Source organism: Pithys albifrons, chromosome 2, assembly GCF_047495875.1.
Source record: "Pithys albifrons albifrons isolate INPA30051 chromosome 2, PitAlb_v1, whole genome shotgun sequence".
Classification (NCBI taxonomy): Eukaryota; Metazoa; Chordata; class Aves; order Passeriformes; family Thamnophilidae; genus Pithys; species Pithys albifrons.
In genome coordinates, this window is record NC_092459.1 from 79,794,723 (window position 1) to 79,815,669 (window position 20,947).

Consider the following 20,947-nt stretch of genomic DNA (forward strand, 5'->3'; position numbering starts at 1 on the left):
CCCATCTAGTTCCACATTTACACAACTGTAAAGCTCCTCTTCCTGCAAGAGATCCACACAAGTGTGATACAGCCCAAAGACCAAATTTCAGACTTATGATATATAAAATCCCTTTGAAAAGATTGTCACTAACACATAGTTAAAAATTTAAATACAAAAACTATACAAACGAACTCATGTTCAGTATTTGACAAAATTTGGAATCTTACTTACACACCTGACATACATCTGCAGAAAAGCAATACTATCAGAATTTCAGGATTAACAAATCCACATACTCTGTTCACCAATGAATAAGAGAATATCTACCCTCAACAGAAACTGCTATGGATTAACCTGAATGTTTCTGTTAGAAACTATCTCTCTATCATTTAGAAAAATACAATTTGTACTTTAGGGGTTGCTACAATAAGGTATATTTGGAAACAGTGGGCTGTTATGACTTAAACCTGAACAGATAGACACTTGTATCTTCCTACAAAGACCAAATATATTCTTCAAGGCTTCCAATTCTTCAGATGTTTCTGTTCCTTGAATATCTTCACTATTTCAAAGTCATTTAAGGAGGTTTAGGAGATAACCAAGAGAATCCTGAGGAAATGCTGATGACATGAATCGCTGCATCTCTTATCTATTTATACAAAAAGACTCAAGTTTCTCTCTGAAAAGCTTTTATTTGTCAGAAGCAGAAGCTACACCTCAAACCAGAAGCAGTTCTAAGATGTATTTTGATTAAGTGTATTTCAGGAGAGTAAAATATGAAAACAGATACCATGACATGGATTTGGACATGTCGAACTGTATGAAAAATGAGAAGAAAGACTTTTTTTGTTTTATTTTTCATAAAGGAGGTAAAGGGATTCTATGCATTCATCTGTAACTTTAAGAACTTTCCCAACCATCACAAATTCCACATATCCAGCTGCCAATGGAAAAAACTTGCCTAAATCTTTTACACTTTATATCACTGTAAATAATGACTTTCACAAAAACATGATCTTGCATTTTTTGAGAGAATCTGGGGAATGAGGAGTAATGTTAAAAGAATAAATAAATATAAAAGAGAAAACAGTTCCTAAAAATATTAAAACACCCAACAAACCAACAGATATTAACACTGGTTTTTTTTAACAGATGTCATTTAAGACTGAAACTACCGGAAAAGGTATTTCCAAACTACCATCTTCCTATAAGCAATTGTTCTGGAAAGTTAAAGTTTTCTGCCCTCCTCTGCCCTGTTGTTTATTTTTATGAAATTATATTTTAGTAGGAAGATTACGTTATTGCATCCTGAATACTTGCAGTTTCATGAAGTTACAAAACAAAAAAACCCAGGATGACAATTTTAACAGAATCCCTGAAAGCTGACTGACAGGGAAAACTCTAGGCACAGCAGCAGCCTGCACCATTACAGTGGGTTCCTGTAGGGTCTGTGCCACGTAACTGCAATGGTAGAGCAGTCAAAAACATGGTATAAACTGTGGCAGTGGTGTTTAAAAATAACTACTTTATTGTCATGAAGCATGAAACAATTTGCATTGCAAACAAGGACATTTTGAATGGCAAGGAAATGACAACAACAACACTGCTGTAACAAGTCAAGCCCCATCAATGAAATGCAGTCAACATAGTTTTCTTTACTCTGCAATCCATTTGGCCTCTTAAACAAACAGATCAACTGGTGATAGACTGCATCCAGTTTTGGTCCTCTCAGTACAAGAAATACACTGTCTAACCAAGGGAGCTCAGCAGAGATCACCAAGTTGACAAGACTAGAGCACTTCACCTGTGGGGAGAGTCTGGGTAAGCTGGGCTTGATCAGTTTGGAGAAGGGAAGGTTTCGGCATTCCCTGGCAGCAACCCGAGTACCCATGAGGAGCCTACCAAGGTGACAGCCAGGCTCTTCACATTGGTGCATGGCAGGAGACAAGGAATAACTCATTTAAGTTGGAACAAGCTAGATTCAGACAGGACATAAAGAAAAGCTTTTTCACTCTGAGAACACCCAAGGAAGGTTGCCTACTCTCTGCCCATGTACACTGTGTAGACACAGAGGAATAAAGTCCTGGACAACCCAACATCAAAGCTGACCCTGCTTAGAGCACAGGTTTGAACTAGAGGTCTCCTAAAGTCCTCTCAAGTTTGTGTGTGATTCTGTGATCCTTAAAAACAGTGATCTTACATAATAACTTAGCATCTCGGGTCTTCTAGCACAGAGAGCCAGTCTTGAGAGACCCCCAAATATACTAAATCAGCAGGCACAAGGGGAGTTCCTGAGACATACTTTTGAATTTCAAAACAGTGAACAGTAAACCCTCCAAAGATCCCCTAGGACACTCCATTTACATTCTGTGGTGCAACCAGGAAAACCAAGGGATGAAACAGCAGGCTAAAACTATAGCAAGTCCCAAAGCACCATCCTGTTACTTGCTGGAATGCAAACTTGGCCTGAAAAAAGAGGCAAAGTACAAAATAACTGATCGCAAAATAACTGCAACCTAATGAGGATATTCATAAATTCCATCACTTTTTCTCAGCAAGAGTTTATCCAATATTCTTACTGAGAATATAACTTTATCTATATAGGCCAGCAATTTTTAAAATTCTTTATCCAACCACAAAAAATAAATAACAAAATCTATGTAATACAATACAAACAAGATGCAATCATTGCAAGTAGTACTGGCATATTTTTGAAGAAGCCACAAGCTACAGGACCAAGTCTGAGCACATGCCTTACCACCTTCTGCAAGGGCTAATTTTGTAGAAAGCAGAGGAATCTATTTTGGCAGGTCAAACACACTCTGCCTGTTAAAACAGCTCAAGACTCAGGGCTCACCATAGCTGAAACACAACTCTAACATAAGCTGGCTTTAATGATCAGAATTTGGTCTTGTTTGCTCTCCTTCCCATCACTCCTCTGCTCCCCAGTAGATGAATTAATACTTTTTGTACCATAGATAAGCTATACTAGAGGTCAACATAATGACTTTAGGATTAACTATCAAAGTGATGATTCTTTAAAACCAAAGAAGCCATTTTTCTTTCTCAATATATGGAATATCTTCTAGAAATTAAAATAAACACTGGTCAGAAAAAAAATAATGGCAACAGGAACCATTTTTCTGAATCAAAAGGAAGACAATGGGTTAGCTAAAAACCTCCCATACCCACAACCCCCACCTGATGTTTTTCTTATTTGCTTTTTATAAACTTTGCAGTTTTCCAGTTGTACCTCATTTACTTGCTTACAAAGTTCATAATGTCTGGACTTTGTATTTTAATTTTAACCTGTTCCATGGTTTATAATTATTCAGTATTAAATGATCACAGACAGACCTAGTTCCTTATTCAAATCATTACTGAAGATACTGAGATCAATGGGAAAAAAAAAAGTCTTATTTGAGATTTTTAACAGATCCATTCACTTAGTTTTACAGCAAATTATGTGTATTGGAATGGGGATTCTCTTGTTCTCCATACATACTGACTACACAAAGCATTAGAATACATTTCTAAGAGCATGAACACAAAGTGGGAGGATAAACTTTTTCCAAAATACAAATTTGAAGAATCCTATCCAATTTTAAGATTTTGAGATTCTAAAATTTCCCCAGTAGTCTTACTGTTGTAGTCATAACATTAAGGATATGCAGTAAATACTGATATTAATAAAATTACAGAAAACCAACAAATAAATATTAAGGATTTTAGATGCAATTCAGAGAGCTGTAGCTAAGAATCTATTCATTAATGACAGTATTTGAAAACTAAAATTATTTCAGCAACTCTTTTTCTATTCTTTCAGATCTAACAACAGTTGCAAACACAATCTGGAAACATATTTTAAAAGGATGATGATTTAAATGCTACTAATTTCAGTGCAGGAAATCTGCATAAAAGGAACAGAATAAAACGTAATGACAAGAATTGTACAAACCAGAATTTAAAGATGAGCAATTAAAGAAAAATAAAACAAATGAGAGCACAGGTAAGGAACAAGGGGCTACACTGTACAGTGCATTAACAAAAGGGTCATGGCAAAATAAAGAACAAGTGATTCAATTTTAAAAAAGGCATTTGCCATTGTAAAGTGATGGGAATGTAAGTTATGATAGTAATTACGCTTCATAACTTTTTAGTGGAAAGGAAGATGATGAGTATACTTAATTGTCACTAAAGTCAAAAGTAGATTTCAGAAACCAAGCTGTGAACTAATACACTCAGACCAGCAAGAAACAAATAAAATTAAAAAGAAACGGCTATGATTTTGGAAGCAAAACCAGGATTTCAGCATAGTTTGGGTGTACTAAGAAAAAAGAAGAAATTGTAAATAAGCCACACTCAGCAGATGATTGATTGATGGGAAGAGAGGATTCCAGAGAGGAAGGAAATGGAACAGGCTTCAGATCCATATTGCAGATCATCTTGGCAATGCTGCATTTCGTGTTTAGACTGAGCTTCTGATAGTTCTTCCAAAAAAGGTGATTCAGACATTCAGAATATACAGCAAAATGGTTGTTAAAAGTCAGAGTTATTGCTCATATTGAAAAGACAAAAGGCAAACACTTTTCCCCACCTTTCAGAATGCACAATAAGAGTACAACCCCTCAGCTCCCTTTGTGTTTACCTACTGCATGAACTGTGTTTAACCAAGTTGCTTCTGAGCAGTCTAGTTTTAATAGCTTTTGCTTGTTCTTGGCAGCCATCCTGGCCATCCCAGGCAAACAGACTGTTTTCTGTGCAGGGCATATCTCATGAATAGCCATGGATTTTCACAGAAGCTGTTTATGTCATTTTAACTATATATTGAAGTTATAGAATCAGATGCAAGATGCTCTGGTATAAAAAAAAGCTCCATAAGCAAATGAAAAGGATCAACGTGCCAAGTTTAAGAACTTCATCTCAACAGACGCCAGTTACATATTTACATGCATACATATTTTGTCCCTGTTTTCTACAGTGAAGAATTAATTTTTTTTTAGGATTCCACATTGAAAAGGAAACAATAAGTTTAGAGACGACAAAACTCCTCCTAAGAAAAAAGTTATAAACATCCCCTGAACCCTTGTCAAAATGTATATGCTCAGATGATTTGATAGACTTCAACTGTTCTACTGCTTTTTCAGAATTATACTCATAAAATACAACCATTCAGCAGACAAGACACCCTGTGGGGCTAAAAAGCATTTCTTTCTAGAAGAAACTGCTGAAGCAATGGTAAAAGCAATTAAACCCAAAGGTTGTAAAGAGACAGGAGACCTGAAAGTCATTTTCTGAAAATCAATATACCTATCTTGGTTCCTTAAACAGTCATTGAGACATGCTGAGATTATTGTTTTTTCTCCTAACTTACTCCCTGCCCATTGATGCTTTTCAGGTAGTTTTTCCACTTATAATACTGAAAAAAATTGTCAAGAGGAGTTCTGTAACATGTATGTTAACTCCATAACAAGGAGTTATAATTGCAAAAACAATCTCCAGGAGTATTGACAAAATTTTAATAGAGAAGACAAGATCTGGTATAGAAGTTTTATGAAGACGTAAAGCAACAACAAAATACCATTCAAAAGTAGATATTCCTTGAAAAAATATTTCAGAGTATTATAATATGGTATGAACAGACATAACCTGGAAGCAAAAAGAAGATTCTATTTTATTATAATCACCTTTCAGAATAATTTCCATACATGCACATACACAAAAATAGTCAAATCAAACTGAAATAAGTATCATCATGAACAAAAAGACACAGTAAGTAAAACTGGAAAACCTGCTGTCTACAGTGAACACCAACTAAGTTTTCTCTCCAAAATTATTATTCCAAATTTTTAAAGCAGAATGAAGAATTTCTCTCAAGATTGTGCCAATAAAGATTTTACTGCACAGTATATAATCAAATAAAATTCAAGACGAGAGCCTCCACATTAAAAACAAGGTCATGCCTATTCGGGCCTGTTCATGTATATAAACAAAGACTTCAAACATCTAAAATATGGACTTTGGATGGAAAAGAAAGTAATTAAATGGCCACAGTAAGTCTTTTTGAAGACGGCAGAAGGATTGACTGAGGTTTGATTTTTATGCGTTTTTTCAAATTTTACTTCTGCTTTAGAATCAGTGTGTTGATTTTGTGATCTGAAATTACACTGCTGATGAAAAAAATGATTATTTATCAGGAAATCTAACTGAACATAACATAATTGAAGTAAAAAATTTCGGTGACCAAAGAAAACCTTATCTAAGCCAAATATTTTCATATGTATATTATATGAGTTGCTGTAACATACTGGATTTCCTGGTTAGTTAGGCTGATGGGACTTGAAAAATGAAAAATACATGTAGCCTCAATTCTATTCCTTCCCTTCCTCCACATGCGTAGAAGAGTCTAAGTCTGCTATAGTAGGCTGCACAAAATATTTCCCTTTATGAATATCCTCAAATGAAAGTGGCTGAAGAAGAAAGACAATAAAAAACCCTACACAAAATAAACAAGAAAAGACCCCTTCATGAAAACCCTCAAAGAACTTGCAAAAAAAATCATCGAGTTGCTTTTTATTTCAATAGCCTCAAAGTATTTAATATTCCAAACACATCTAGAATTCTTTGCACATTCATTTATTAATATGTATTACGGCCAGTACTTGGCTTTATTGAAAAAGGAAAGTCATTAGCATGATAATTTGGTCTCTTTATATCAACAAAAAAGGAAGATGAACTGCAGAAGAACCATTCTGAATTCTTTCATCCACTGACAGACTTACCTTTTATGAGGGCCATGAAGATTTTTTAACATGATATGACAGCTGAGAACAACTTTCTTTCTAATATGATTTATTTCAAAAAAAGAAAATGGATAGAAAATTTACAACTCAGAGCTAAATAGAGAGCACTTGCTAAGTGTTAACAAAAGAAAGCACTGAACCTATCTAAGAGCACAACAGCTGGATATAACGGGAAAACAAACCCTATGATTGTGTCCCATTTACTCCTGTAACTTATGTGGTAAAAGTAACACTGAAAACATGTTCTAAATCAAGTCAAGATCCTGAATTTGTTTTATTTTGCACTTAGCTATTAGCTGCAACAATAAGACCCTTATTCTGCTAGAAAGAGTTGTGGCTTTCTGGAGCTATTGGAGTAGAGGATATTGTATGCTTGGTTCAAGGTGGTCTTTGTGGTATGTAAGAGCAGTTTGTCATCTTTACACACTGATGAAATTGCTCTCAGTGGTAATTTTAAAAAGAGCTCTGCAAGTATATAAAGAGCCATGTCACTAATCTGCTTATTTTCTAAATCAAAGCCTACTAAGCAATTCATACTTGAATTTAAGTGACATTTGAACACCTGTATGCAGAAATATCACGAGAAGGACTTTCAGAAAGCAAGGATTATTGTTATTTTTCAAGTATTCTCTACCTATAAAGAACACTAAGACACACCTATACATTTCTAGCATCTTTTTTTAATGTTTACAACTGAAAACTATTCGTGACATATTCTATTTTTTTGCATTACAATAATTACTTTTTTTTAATGCTTGCAAATTTGAAAGTTGTGTAAGACACAACTTGTAATGTTCTTGGAATCTTTCATTTTGGGTAAGTGGTAGACATTTGCCTCATAACAGTCATCACTGCAGAGACGTGATTACACCTCTCTCTTACTTTCAAAATGTCTACCTCATTTTAAGAATTCATCTTAATCACATTCTCTTCTCAAAATTCAGGTTTTAAAATGGTTGAGAATAAAGACTGTGTCCTTTTCTATTCTACTAATGCAAATCCTTTTTATATTCAAGACTAAAAGAGTAACAGAGGAAGAAAGAGATCCTTAGCAATCCAAATGAAATCAAGATGCTGAATGAACAGGCCAGCATTGTTTTGGATTTTTAAAATCATCTCACACAAGCATCTGGTTTTTTAAGGCTATTTCCTAGAATCTTTTATACTAAAGGCTACATTAATTAAGCAAAAATAGTACTTTTGAAGGAAACAATATAGCTCAACAAAAGGTTTCCCTTCCTGCTTTGTTTAGAATTACATAGATTGATGGGTTTCTACTATTTATTTTCAGACAATTTTAACTCTGATTTCCTGCATGCCTCTCTTGGATTTTTAAGTCCAAGAAGCATTAATCACATCTTGATTTTTGACATGGTAATACCACTCTTGCATTTGTGGTTTACTCTTATGTTCCTTTCCAGAGAAAAGATTAGTGAGAAGAGTAATTTTCAACATTTGCCAAAATTAATTCTAAACGTATGAATGTATTTAAGCTCTGAAAAAGCTTAGACATGCAAAACGAATCCTTAGATAACTTCAGCACAAGTAAGTGATGAATTTCCTGTTACATTAGCAGAAAACTAGCCTGGAATTGGATGCAGACATTCTACAACAATGGATTAATTAAGAAAACACAACACAAACTGAAAAAAAATGCATTTCAAGGGTCATGTTACACCAAATGGTTAAACTTAGCTTTTCCTACCCTTATCTTCCTTTTGAGTCCAGAGTTACTTGCAGTTATACGACAGAGTTATTTAACTACAAATACAAATGGCATCGTAATTTATATTTCTATTGTTACTAGTAACCAAACTAGGAAATTTACATGGCTCTCATATAAACACATTCAGAAAATGAAAGCATTTTTATAATTATTCTTTATAAGGGACACCTGAATTTAAGTCAAAAAGGCTACACTTTTTGTAAGTGCAGAAAACATCTACAATCTATATCTGTATGCTAATTTGGATGAAACCAATTTATATACTGAAAACTTTAGAGACCATTGGCTTTTAAGAATAGATGAGTATTTCCAGAGGGACATAGAAATTCAAATCTATCAACCCTCATGAAAATACAAGTCAAATGATTTTGTTGCCTAGTATCCTTACAGTAGTTAAATCTTTCGAAAACACAGTAGAACTACCAAATTAAGAGAAGAGCAGTATCAAACAAGAATAATTTTTAGCCAAATGCCTGCTGCTGCTGCTCTTTCGAATTTCTATATTTTATCCCTATATACTGGCTTAAAAACTTGTGTTTTAGCTTTAATAAATAGTAGCCTGCTGCCCACATATCACATAACCCTTTACCATCAGTGTACATTTTAGGTTTCTCACCTTGTCAATCATTTTACGGGCTTCCATTTCTTCAGTATTTGGATTTTCCAACTCAATAGTGTAAGTACCTTTGTCACTCTGGTCATCCTCATTGTCCTTTTCAGTAGCAGCAGAAATATGTTGGCTTTTCACCTTTTTGTCCATCTCCTGATTCTGATTAGGCCTATGGCCAAGGCTCCCCGAACTCCTTAACAATGCAGCTTGTAAGGCAGGTAATGCTGCAGAGGGTTCTTCTGATTTTTGTTTTAGAAGTTTGGCATGAACACCATGTCCTGCTCTATGATGTGATGAGCTGGCTTGCACAGATGAAGGGACTGCTTTCTCTCCTGATGTAGGTTTCACTTTTTCAGCTCGTGCATGAGGTGTTGGAGATGGAGATTCAGTGCACAGAGCTCCTACATTCTGAGAAAAAGAGTAAGAACGTCTCTTTCGAGGATGGTCTTCATCAAAAAACTCAATCATAAAGGCAGTCTGACTCAAACCAGCTTGCTCTTGCTGCTTTTCTGGGGAATGGACTTTCTGGTGTGACTTTTTCACCTCTGCATGATGATGCCTTAAGTGCTCTTCAAGGGCTGCCCGTTTGCTGTAATGCCGGTGTGCACTAATATTTTCTGAATCACTTTGTGTACCATCATCATGCTTATTCCCTAAAAGCAAAGAAAAAGAGTATCTAGCACAACGAAACAAACATCAAACCCAACATATACAAAAAGCCCCAAGTGGAATACTAGAAACGAAATTATTTCAAACTGTATTTCTGTTTAGACTCCAACAGCTTTCAGTACCTGCCTCTGCAAATTTTGTACAGCTCCTGGAAAGGCAATCAACTTTGCTACAAGTCTAGCAAAGAAACACTCTAGAAGCTGATCAGTAACAGGAGCGTATTTGAATTACTCATATCACCAATATTTTCATTTGTGAATACTTACCAGTGATATACAAAAGCATGTAGTATGTTTCCAAATTATATTACTTTTGTTACACAGCTAGCTGATTACAGATGACTACTGACACATTCTAGGCAAGGTTAAGAGGTAAAAGAAAACCTTAAAACAGTCCTTCCGGTAGTGGACATAAAACATCGAGAGTTCATATTGTTGGATTCCTCCCACATTTACAACAGTTTATCATGAGAAATGTCTACTGATAATTGAATTCTTTATTACTCTTTCCAAGAAGAACAATGAGTTTTTCCATCCTTCACTCCACTCAGCATCTGATGTATGCACATAAAAGGGTTCTTTCTTATTCATTCCACAAATTACTTTCATATCTATGAATAAGGATTATTTAATAAATCATGTATATGCCTATAAAAACATTTTGCAACGATACCTGAAAAGGTAAGCATGGAAGGCTGGATACTTGCACATAATAAGTAACATTTAACACAGAGCAACTTCATGTACAATGAAAGTGCCTACACTCCTAAGTTTTAGCTCAGTTCCTGGGAAGGAACAGTTTCACCTTCTTTGAACTCCTTTGGATCAAATCTTACTTATGTATATATGGAATGTATAATTTTGATATGGTTTTTATTCTCAAGATGATAGCTTTTTTAATGCTTGCTCAGATAGTTAGGATACAGAGCTATTATTCAGTTAAACAGTAATTACATATTGGCTAATTTTACGTATCCCAACAAGAGCACTGAAAACCCAGGTGAAATAGCAACTTACATTTCTGTTTTCTACTTATCTGAACAGTGCCTACAAAAATTATGTGATGGTTCATATACTGCTAAATAATAATAACAAACATCAACAGCACAATGAAAGTCATATAACATAATTTTAGTAGTGGGAATTCAGTATAGAATACTGTGTGACAAAGCTGAGGAGAAAAACCTAGTAAGTTTTGTTTTTTTAAAAAAAATCAAACTTTGAAAGTAATCGGGTATATACTCCACCTAAAAATACAAGCAATGAGTGAGAATACGAACAGCTGTAAGAAGATTACAAAATTCAGATATTTACTATGGCCATATGCACCCCATAACTTACACCTCTTTCAGATGAAAACTAATCAGACTTTGAGAAGGAACTTTGCCAGGAAAAGGCTTATAAACAAAGCCCCTTCCTATTTATCAAAGTGTCATGGCTAATATTTTAAAGAATGCTCATGAATACAATACAGTACCAAGAAGATCGAAGACTTCTGTTCTTCAATATCCTCTGGAAGAAATAACATATGACTATCTTAATGCTGGCACATTAATATATTTCTGTGTTCAGAATTTTATTTTTAGCTTAACTTGAAAGAATCAGCCTTAAAAGGAAGATTTTTGATGAGTAACATAAAACATGTTGTACTGAGTCCCAGCTGGTTTAAGAGCTAGACACGCTAACATTGCAGAATCATGGAAAATGGGAATTGCAGGGTTAACCCACTGAAATTAAAAACAGAAAATAAGAAAACCCTGAAAAAGTTATTCAGAAGTTTTCATTTTAAAAGTTCAAATGGCACTGGAATCTTCATTTGATATCAAAACTACTTTCTTCCCTATTCTGCACTGGCATTCAAAAGAAAGTGTACTTATCATATTTAACATTTGATTTAATTTTATTTGAAATATTACTGGCTGCAGTAAATGAATATTTATAATCACTTGGAACTCCTCAAGAGCAGCACTCTTATAAATACAATATTCCACAAGCTTAGTATAAAAATTGAAGCTCTTGGTTTACTTTAGATTTCATGACTCAAACTTGACTCTCCCAAACATGTTCCATTTAAGCAGAGTAACTTCATTATGTATTCTTTGCCATAAATTGTTTTCTTAGGGTATATGAATATTCACTGAACATACAATACTGAAAGTTGCCAAAAGCATAAATTGAACTTCAGAGCTTTGATTCTAAAATGCAATTCAGCTTTATAAAGTAATGCATGGGGAAAAGTGAAATACATAGAATTTATCTAAGGTTTGCATTTTTTCCTTTTCCTTTTCAAGATCAATGTTTTAAATACCTGATGCTTTCCACTTGACTAAAACTTCTCCAGCTACTATGGTCACTATAAGAGGATTTAATGTTTGGTTTATTCTTTTTAAGACTTAATACCACAGTAATATTTCCCAGCCCAGATCCATGTGCACATGTGGAGTACTTGTGATTTCAACTGAACTCCACAAGGGCTCAGGGATCCTCTCACTGCATGCTGGTGAGGAATCGTTGCTTTTAGAAATAAGTATAGCTGGAATTATTCACTTTACCTTTCAGTCTCTTCAAATACACTGGAACGTCACTCTTAATACTTTTGGAATCCTCCTCTGTTGGTTCCCATATCATCCGAGGCGGATTGTTCTGTGCTAGCCAATCTGCCACTTTGCTCTCCGCAGCCATCATCACGGTTTGAAGCCCAGGCAGGTCCTGACCACTGGAGGAAGAAGCCTTTTTTGACTTGTGACGCTGTTCCGATGTGAATTTTGTCACGTGGTCTTTGATCTTCACTTTTCCTGGTGTGTTGTCATCAAATTCAATGGTAAAGGAAGCGTGCCCTGCAGCTGCTGCGTGGGAGCTTTGGGTGTCTTTTGTTGGAATTTCATGAATAGTGCTCTCTGCTACCTGTGAACCTTGCTGGAATTCTTTAGTAGGGATTTCAAAATAACTTGGCTCCCTACAGAAAGGATAAAGCTCTTCATTTGCAGATGCAGATTGCTCCTCAGCTTGCTTGGCCTCTGTGCTGCCTCCTAGTAAGAAAAATAAAAAAAGATTTCATAACACTTGGGGATTTCAGGTGCTTCAAAAATTTCCCAAACTCCTGTAAAGGCCACTTGAGTAATTTCTGGAATAAGCAGTAAGACTGTAGAGAAGATTTGAGCAAGGTAGTTCTGAAAAAATAATTTCAGAATTACATATAAAAAGTGTCAAGGAAAAGTCAGTTTGAACTTCAGCTCTAAGGCATATAAAGCAGCAAAAAGCTCACTCAGAGCACACTCCAAATATTTTTTGAAGATGCCAAGGTCAGATGAGTTATTAGAACATGGAAAACAGATAAATCACACTGGAGAAATAGTTGAGATGATCATTATTGCAATTACAAACTATTGGAAAAAACATCAAATGAAGGTGCCTCCAAAACAAGTGCTACTGGTCTGGCTTCCATCTCCTGCAGTCGATAGCAAGTATAATTTTGTTTGGTAAAATTCTTCAGAAAAACAATTCACACATTAATGAAAATAAACATTAATTTTGGCTTGAAAAGTTTAAAACTGATCAGCACTGGAAAGTGTTTTGGAATTCAAACACATTACTAAAAAAGATAAAACCAAAGAATTGAGCTAAATCCTGCTGTCATCTGCTCTTATTTTATTTGTTTCCATAATTTGCACATGAACAGAAAATGAAACAATAGCTGGAAGCATGCAGAATATTACCAAGCCGTGCTCTCTCTGGCTAAAGAAAGCAGAATGTGGAAAAAGCACAGGGTAGTAACTCCAAGTTAAACTGTATAGCTGAACTGAACGAAGGTTAATGCTTCCTGTGGTTGCAGCAAAGCTACCAATGTGCCTTTAAGAAAACACACCTTCTGGCTGCATTTCCTGAGTGAGTAAGCCAGCCAAAATATCTAGGGTAGGGACATGCTAAGAGCAACACAAGCTTGAAATGTTTGCAGCAATGGCAGGTTTGATTCCTTTGGAAGAAGTCTGAATAACTCCTATGTGATTTATCACGGACCACATTAAGACGTTTAAGAAATCATTTCAGGTTTCCAAGTAAAGAAATAAGCACTTAATAGATTTCTGGTGCTAAAAATAGCCACGCTACATCAGCTGAGACAGTATTTGTCTATGAAACCGTTAAGCAATAAGGGAGAAACAGAAACATTTATACTGAAGTCAGGAGTTTAAGGGGTAAAGGATGCAAGACAGTGTAATGCACCTATGATGCTTCTCACAAACACAGCCATCTTGTGAGGATCTAGGAAAAGGTTAAAAATGAAAAAAAAAAAAGGATGGCAATTTTATACAGAGAAATATACTATTTAAGTGAAAGAATAATAGCTGGAAAAGTTAAAAATAGGATGATGTTATGGAGTGAAAACAAAAATAGTATGTATTTATTATAACCATGTTTGGATACCAACTGATACAGGTAATGCAGCTGTTTTAATTTATTTTTTCTAATGGTAGCTGTTGCAAATACAAAAGATGTCCAGAATTCAGACAGGCTTTATTATTGTGCTGTTGCATTCTAAAAATCCCTGAGCTGAAGCTTTTCACTGCACTATCAGCTACCTTATGTTTGTGGGGCAGTTTTCAGGCACTTCAACTGCACCTCACTACTCCTCTCCCTGGTAACAGAATGCCTCTTCAGTACCCTTCCTGAAAACAATTATGCCAGCAAACACATAAGATAGAATTCATCTATTTTACTGATGCAAAGGTCATTTAAAAAGCTTCTGTGCTTATACAGAAAATGTGCAGAAATAAACAAAAACCACAGTTTGCAGCTCCTAGATTTTGGGTACACTACCATCACTCTCCATTTATTTCATTGAGCTAACAAGCTGGAATGGATCAAGCTCTAGTAGGATGAAGTCTAGAGCCTGGATCCTTACAATATGAAATACTGTCACTGAACAGGAGAGTAACTTGCCACAGAACCAATCTCTCACAGTTCTACTCAGTTTCAAGTCTACAATTTCATGCAATTCCTGCAGCCATTATTTAGGCAAGTGTTCTATGGTCCTTCAAAAGATAACTGGCTAATACAGTGTGTTTTGAGAAATATTTCCACTTTTGGGTAAGGGGAGAGCAATCTATTGGTGACATAAGAAACAATATTTTTCAGTAAATAGCTGCTTCATTGACATCTTTTGAAAATCGCAAGATTGTAGCCAGCTGCATCAGATGGATGGCAATGAGGGGCTCTCTAACACTGGGTTGTTAACATTAATGAAGAACTTCACAAGAAAATTTTCCATGTGAAACTTGACTGCAACAAATTTAATACCTGAAAACAGTTTATACTATGATGATATGCACCACATTTGATTGCAATATTTTTGATTAAACAGATGCTAGAATATAGTTTGAATCTAAATTATGGCAGTTGAATCAAATGAAGTGAGAAAGTGAACTACAACTAAATTGAAAATTTTACTAAGCTAGAAAAATTTTTAGAAATTATACAAAGAAAAATATTTGACGTTAACTTTAATTACTTAAAAATCCTACTTTCAGTCTGAAGTACTAGCATTTTTAAAAAAGTTAAATACATCAAAACTGATTAGAATAAGGAATTGAAAACAATGAGGAAACAAAAAATTAATACAGATCCTGATCTGAACCACCGTTCAGTACTTTTCACCCAAATTCTAAATGCAAGTCCTTACAGTTTTCTAGATATAACAGAAAATGATCTATAAAATAGCCTTACCTTTGAAATCCTATTATAAAATGTCATTCTGCCAAGATGAAGGAAATTATATATCAGACTAAATACAGCCAGCTTTAAGAGAAAACCTTCAAGCAAATACTGAAGATAGTGGTCATCACAGCTCTATAATATTTTAAACAGAACAAGCAAAGCATTTGCATAGCAAAAAAGGCAAGTGCATGGAATCAGAAGTGTGTTTTGGGAAAATGACAGGACAGGTAGGTTGTGAACTGCAAACTTTTCAGGGACTGCAGAGATTTCTGAACAGGTAAGAGCGAAAGGAAAGAGGCAGAACAAAGTGGCAGGATATCTGTTAAAAGGAAGATCTTGTTCTACAAAGGTCTAGAGATACAAAAGACAACTGTGCAACTGTTTCTATGAGGCAAGTAAGGAAGCAATAACTGGTGGCTGCTACACAGGTGTGGAGAGACTATCAATGCAACAATGAGTCTAGGGGAGGCTAGGAGGGAAACTGTCTAATCTTTGGGAAATCATAGGCTTCACCAAAGGGAGTTCAGGAGATCCTTCACTAGGCAACATGTCTTATGAGGGAAGGCCGAGGGAGCTGAGTTTGTTTAGTCTCAAGAAGAGGAGGTGGGGACCTCACTGCTGTCTTCCTCTACCTGAAAGGAGGCTGTGGTGAGGTGGGAACTGGTCTCTTCTTCCATGCCTGCAGTGAGAGGGGCAGTGGAAATAATGGCCTTAAGCTGAGACAAGGGAGATCCCCAGAACACATACTAGAAAAAAATTTTCACAGTGTGGTTAGCCATTAGACTAGGTTTCCTAGGGAGGTAATGGAGTCACCACCCCTAGAGGTGTTCAAGAGACATCTGGATCTGGCACTGGGTGATTCAGTTTAGCAGTTTAGGGGTTACAGTGATAGTGCTGGGTGGATGGTGGGATTGGATGATCTTGAAGGTCTCTTCCAACCTTGATAATTTTATTGTATTCTATTCAGAGATCATCAGAACAGCAACATTCACTTTGTGACATTAGCAGAATTGATTACACTTTGTAGGATTTTTTTGGTTTTTAAGTCTTACTTCTTAAACTGCGCACACAAGTAGTCAGAATCTGAAAATTTTACCTGCCAATGTGGATAAGAAATATCATAGGTATCTGTGTTATTCAACATAAACTATCAGATATGCAAAAAACTGCCTGTGAATATCAATACGTTATCATCTGCAAAGATAGGAAACTACAAAAATTATTTTTCACAGTTCAGATTATTAGTAATGCTCTTTTCGTTTTGCCTTAAAATACAATTTCAAGAATGTAACTTGTAAAGGAAAATTATCTGGAATTCACAAAGCAGTTCTTAAAAAAATAGCTGTAAACCCAAAGCAATATATTTATTTGCAATGGGTGTAAGAAGCAGCCAAGATACCATTTTTACACAAAATTCCCAAATTTTTTTAAGGTTGGCTTTATATTTGGCACCGGACTATGATATGTGTAATGAAAGGAAGCTGAAGTCAGTGCTTTCAAGCACTTAATGGAATTCCTTTTTTATCCCTTTCTCTTCATATTCCTACTTTTAATTTCCTACTTACCATTTAGGTTCTTTTTTTGCTTTAAGACTGCATCACATTTTTCATTTTTAGCTAAAGACAAGATTGCAACAAATACATATAATGATTCACCTGGTATTAAATAAGATCTTTGTCTTTTAATGTTGTCATAACCAGTCCTATGGAAAAATATCAAAATTGCTCTCTCAAATAAAAATATAAAAAACATTGCATATAAATCCCCACTTCTCATAATAAATCATTTAACTACCCACTTTAAAGCAGTTGAGGGGGAAAAAGGGCAAAACTAATTTTACTTAAATATATGTGTGACAGCTCTAAAAAGTCCTGTAAGCTCCCCATGACATATCATGCAGTTTGTTGCTAGAGCTTTGCAAAGCAAGCCTTACATACGCAGCACTTGCACATACTTCACATCAAAACTCAGCAAAATTCTAGAGCAAACTTCTAGAAACTTTACTGTTAATACCAGTGATTACACATCACACATTACAGGTATGTAATCTCCTACACACACTGATTACATCGGTATTTCTCAAATAACTCTCAGTCTGCTTTTCCTGCTTTACACTATTACTAAATGTAAGGAATGTTTAATCTGACATACTGTTACGCAGTGCTGGAATTAAAAGAAAACTTCATGCCAAATGGAAAAAATTACTTCAGATTCTTAAAGTCTGCTTAAAAACTTATCTGTCTTTCTTAGATTTTTGGTAAAGGCATTGATGTAAAATCATACAACTACTACTGAGATCAGCAAAGAATGCAGTTTTTGCTTTTCCAGGAAATGAGAGTGCAACATATGGCAATAATAATAATTACACACCCAATAAACTTGCCAGTAACATGGATATTTAACAGCTGCAGCATAAAGTCATGCCAGAGTGTACATGCAACTCTTCATTTTAATACTGACTAGCAGATCTATGGGTCATTAAATGATAGCAACATTCATGTCAAAAAACACAGAAAGGTTTTTTCTTTTTAAAGTTTTCCAGGCTATTGTGTTTTGTTTGCAAATAATTTTCATTAGTGAGTTTCTGTTGTGATAAAAATACAGGAACATTGAAATAATCTTATTAACTTGGGACTGGAAAGAGTAATTGTCTATAGTTGGCTTAGCAGAAACAAATCTCCAACCTCTATCTCCTCATTAAACCTTGCCCCATCTCTTAGAATTCATGCCTTCTTTTCTATTCAGTGAATAATCATGTACTAAATCATTAAAGATGCAGATTCTTAATAGGATTCATTTGTTAAAATGCTATCAGACTTTATGGATTTGAGTTAGTTTAAGAATTCACCTGTAATGTACTTAACTTTTAGGCAGTTTATATTAAGAAGCATGTCCCAAATCAGTGTTTTATACACTGAATACAATTTAGCCAGTGGAAAACCAATTAACTGCATCAATTCTGAACATCTGTTATTCTCTGCCAACACTACTAAGAAACACCTGTAACAGTCAAAAACCAGACTGGTAGAACATACAACTGATGTCTACTCTGAGATTAAGTGATCAAGATAAATAAATCCTTTGTCTATACAAGCGATTTTAGTTCTACATCCTCTCAAATTAAATGGTTTGCAAAAATATCAGGTTTTGGATTTTTCCAAGTGGTGTCTTCCTATACCATTTCACATACACTTTTGTTTAGTATGTGCTTACTTGAGCTGAATTCCATTCTTACAGATTTATGAGTCTTTCAGTTTGAGAAAACAAAAGCTATTGCTACACTCCACTTAGATCAACACTATTCAGAAGAAACCAATCTATGATGAAACAACAACAACATAAATGAAAAAAATAAAAAGGTGTAAAAACAAAAAGCCAAGAAGGCTTTGGGCCCAAATTTTATTTTTTATAGTGTGTATATATACGGGAAATAAACAAACAAATTTGAATTATTTAGAAAATATTAATCCATTTGCTCTATTAATCATTTATCTTATGATGACTTTGCTAAGGCAAATCATGTCAAAAATACCTCCACATCTGAACATCTGTCTAGAACAAACTTATTTTTGTCCACTGTTGAAACAGATGGCATCTCCATGATTAGTTCAAGAGGAAGTTGGAATCTTATTTTTCTTGAAACTCATCAACTAAGACAGAAGCACTGATAACTTGCTGAAAAATCTCTTGATAAAATAAATACAAGAGTATGTAAACCATTTGATGCCATACTGCTTCTGAAAAAACAATTTAAAATTATGAAAAAATAAGACTGGACACATTACTACATAGAAGCTGTAATCTTGGGCCATACCTTGTTAATTGCATGGTATTGCATCAAAACCACAGACTTTGGGATATTGCTTTTTAATAATCCTATATTTAATGAGGGTAAACAACATGCACGTTTTTTAGATTGAAACAATACAGATAGATACACAGGAGAATGAAAAACTTGATGAATTCTTACTTTTGTTTTATTAGTTTGCTACAGAGACTGACATCTAAGCAGTAAAACCACAGATAGTAGAAACTTTACCATCCCTGTTTTGGCATGTACAGCAAAGTACTGAGTCAAAGCTTTGTTTCACAGCCAATAGTTAATGCTTCCTTGCAATCTGGAACACAAGGAAAATCCCATGGATAGCAGTGTATCAATGACTTAAAGGTAAGAACTTAATTCTTTTGAAGTAATGGTATAAGCACTTCCCCTTTTTGATGAGAAAAATGGAAGTGGAAAAACACTTAGCCGTCATTGTCTCTCATTATTACTGCCATTAAGAACAAAATTTCTATTTCTTAGGAAAGAACAGAAGTGTTTGAAGAACAGATTTCTAGACAAGATTTGAACTGTAAAGCTATACATTATTAATGCAGGATATTAAACTTGTAGTTAAAAAGCCCCTACAGGAGAACACAATAGCATACTCTACTCAAGCTGCTTACAGTACACACTTCACCAAAAAGACAACCAAATAATAAAGTGTTCTAAAACTATCCTGCATTATGATGAAGTTATTTTATACATGATAAAACTGTTTAAGATGCACAAAAATGGTCACAAGTTGAAATGTTTTCATCTGGTTTCTTTCTACTAGTCCTAATCTTAAGGGACTTACTTTACTCTATGAGTGATGACAACTTTAATGTAATATGAAAAAGGTCAGTAAAGGCTACCAAAAAGTTAATTCCAAAGACCCCTACTTCACACCATTGAAATGCTCATTTAGTTTGATCTTACATTTTAGACTTTACTCCAGTTCCTGCAAAACATGACCTATGATAACCATAGCAACTACTATGACAGAAAGAGAGAAGTTCTCACCTCAGTTAAAGTACTTTAAAAAACGGCAAACTTAAAACTGTTGGCCTGTAAATGTGTGTCTAAAGAGCTAAACAAACATGGCTGAATTTTGTCCTAACTGGAGTAAGTTTTAAGGTTATTATCTTTATTGGAATAGCAGTCACTTTTATTTATATGCCTGACGATAGATAAAGCCTAATTATAGGCACCGAGATTGACGTTTTGGCAATACACGCTGTGTCTAGACAAGCTATCGGATAGAAGGGTCTGTATTACGGGGAAATAAACACTACCAGTTTAACTTTAGACTACACGAATCTTTACTGCAAGAATTATGAAATGCAATTCCTACTAATACAGCATTATTGAATTATAAAAGGTAATGTTAGCACAGATCACCTTAAATAGCTAAAAGTCAAACATGAATATAAAACAGCAACATTTATTCTCAAAAATTATTTTGATAAAATATGCCTATGCATATAAAATGACAGATATGGATTCAACTGAAAAAGAACACACACTAGATCAGGTAATGTTATTTGCCATACTTACTCATAGAAAACTGTATTATATACTAAGAAACTGACATGCTATATGTGACATTGGTGTCTGGAAAGCGATAGTTTCTGACAAAATATT

The 20,947-nt window shown here is 34.8% G+C and overlaps 1 protein-coding gene across 7 annotated transcripts in view; it reads right to left on the reverse strand.

Moving 5' to 3' along the window:
* CEP170 (centrosomal protein 170) overlaps positions 1 to 20,947 on the reverse strand; it is a 100,573-nt gene that overhangs the window by 39,176 nt on the left and 40,450 nt on the right. For all 7 annotated transcript variants that reach the window (XM_071574919.1, XM_071574912.1, XM_071574904.1 and 4 more), the window contains 2 exons: positions 12,342 to 12,818; positions 9,128 to 9,774 (listed from right to left, as the gene is read on the reverse strand). In XM_071574919.1, the coding sequence (XP_071431020.1) occupies positions 9,128 to 9,774; positions 12,342 to 12,818 (1,124 nt within the window). The remainder of the gene's footprint in view (positions 1 to 9,127; positions 9,775 to 12,341; positions 12,819 to 20,947) is intronic.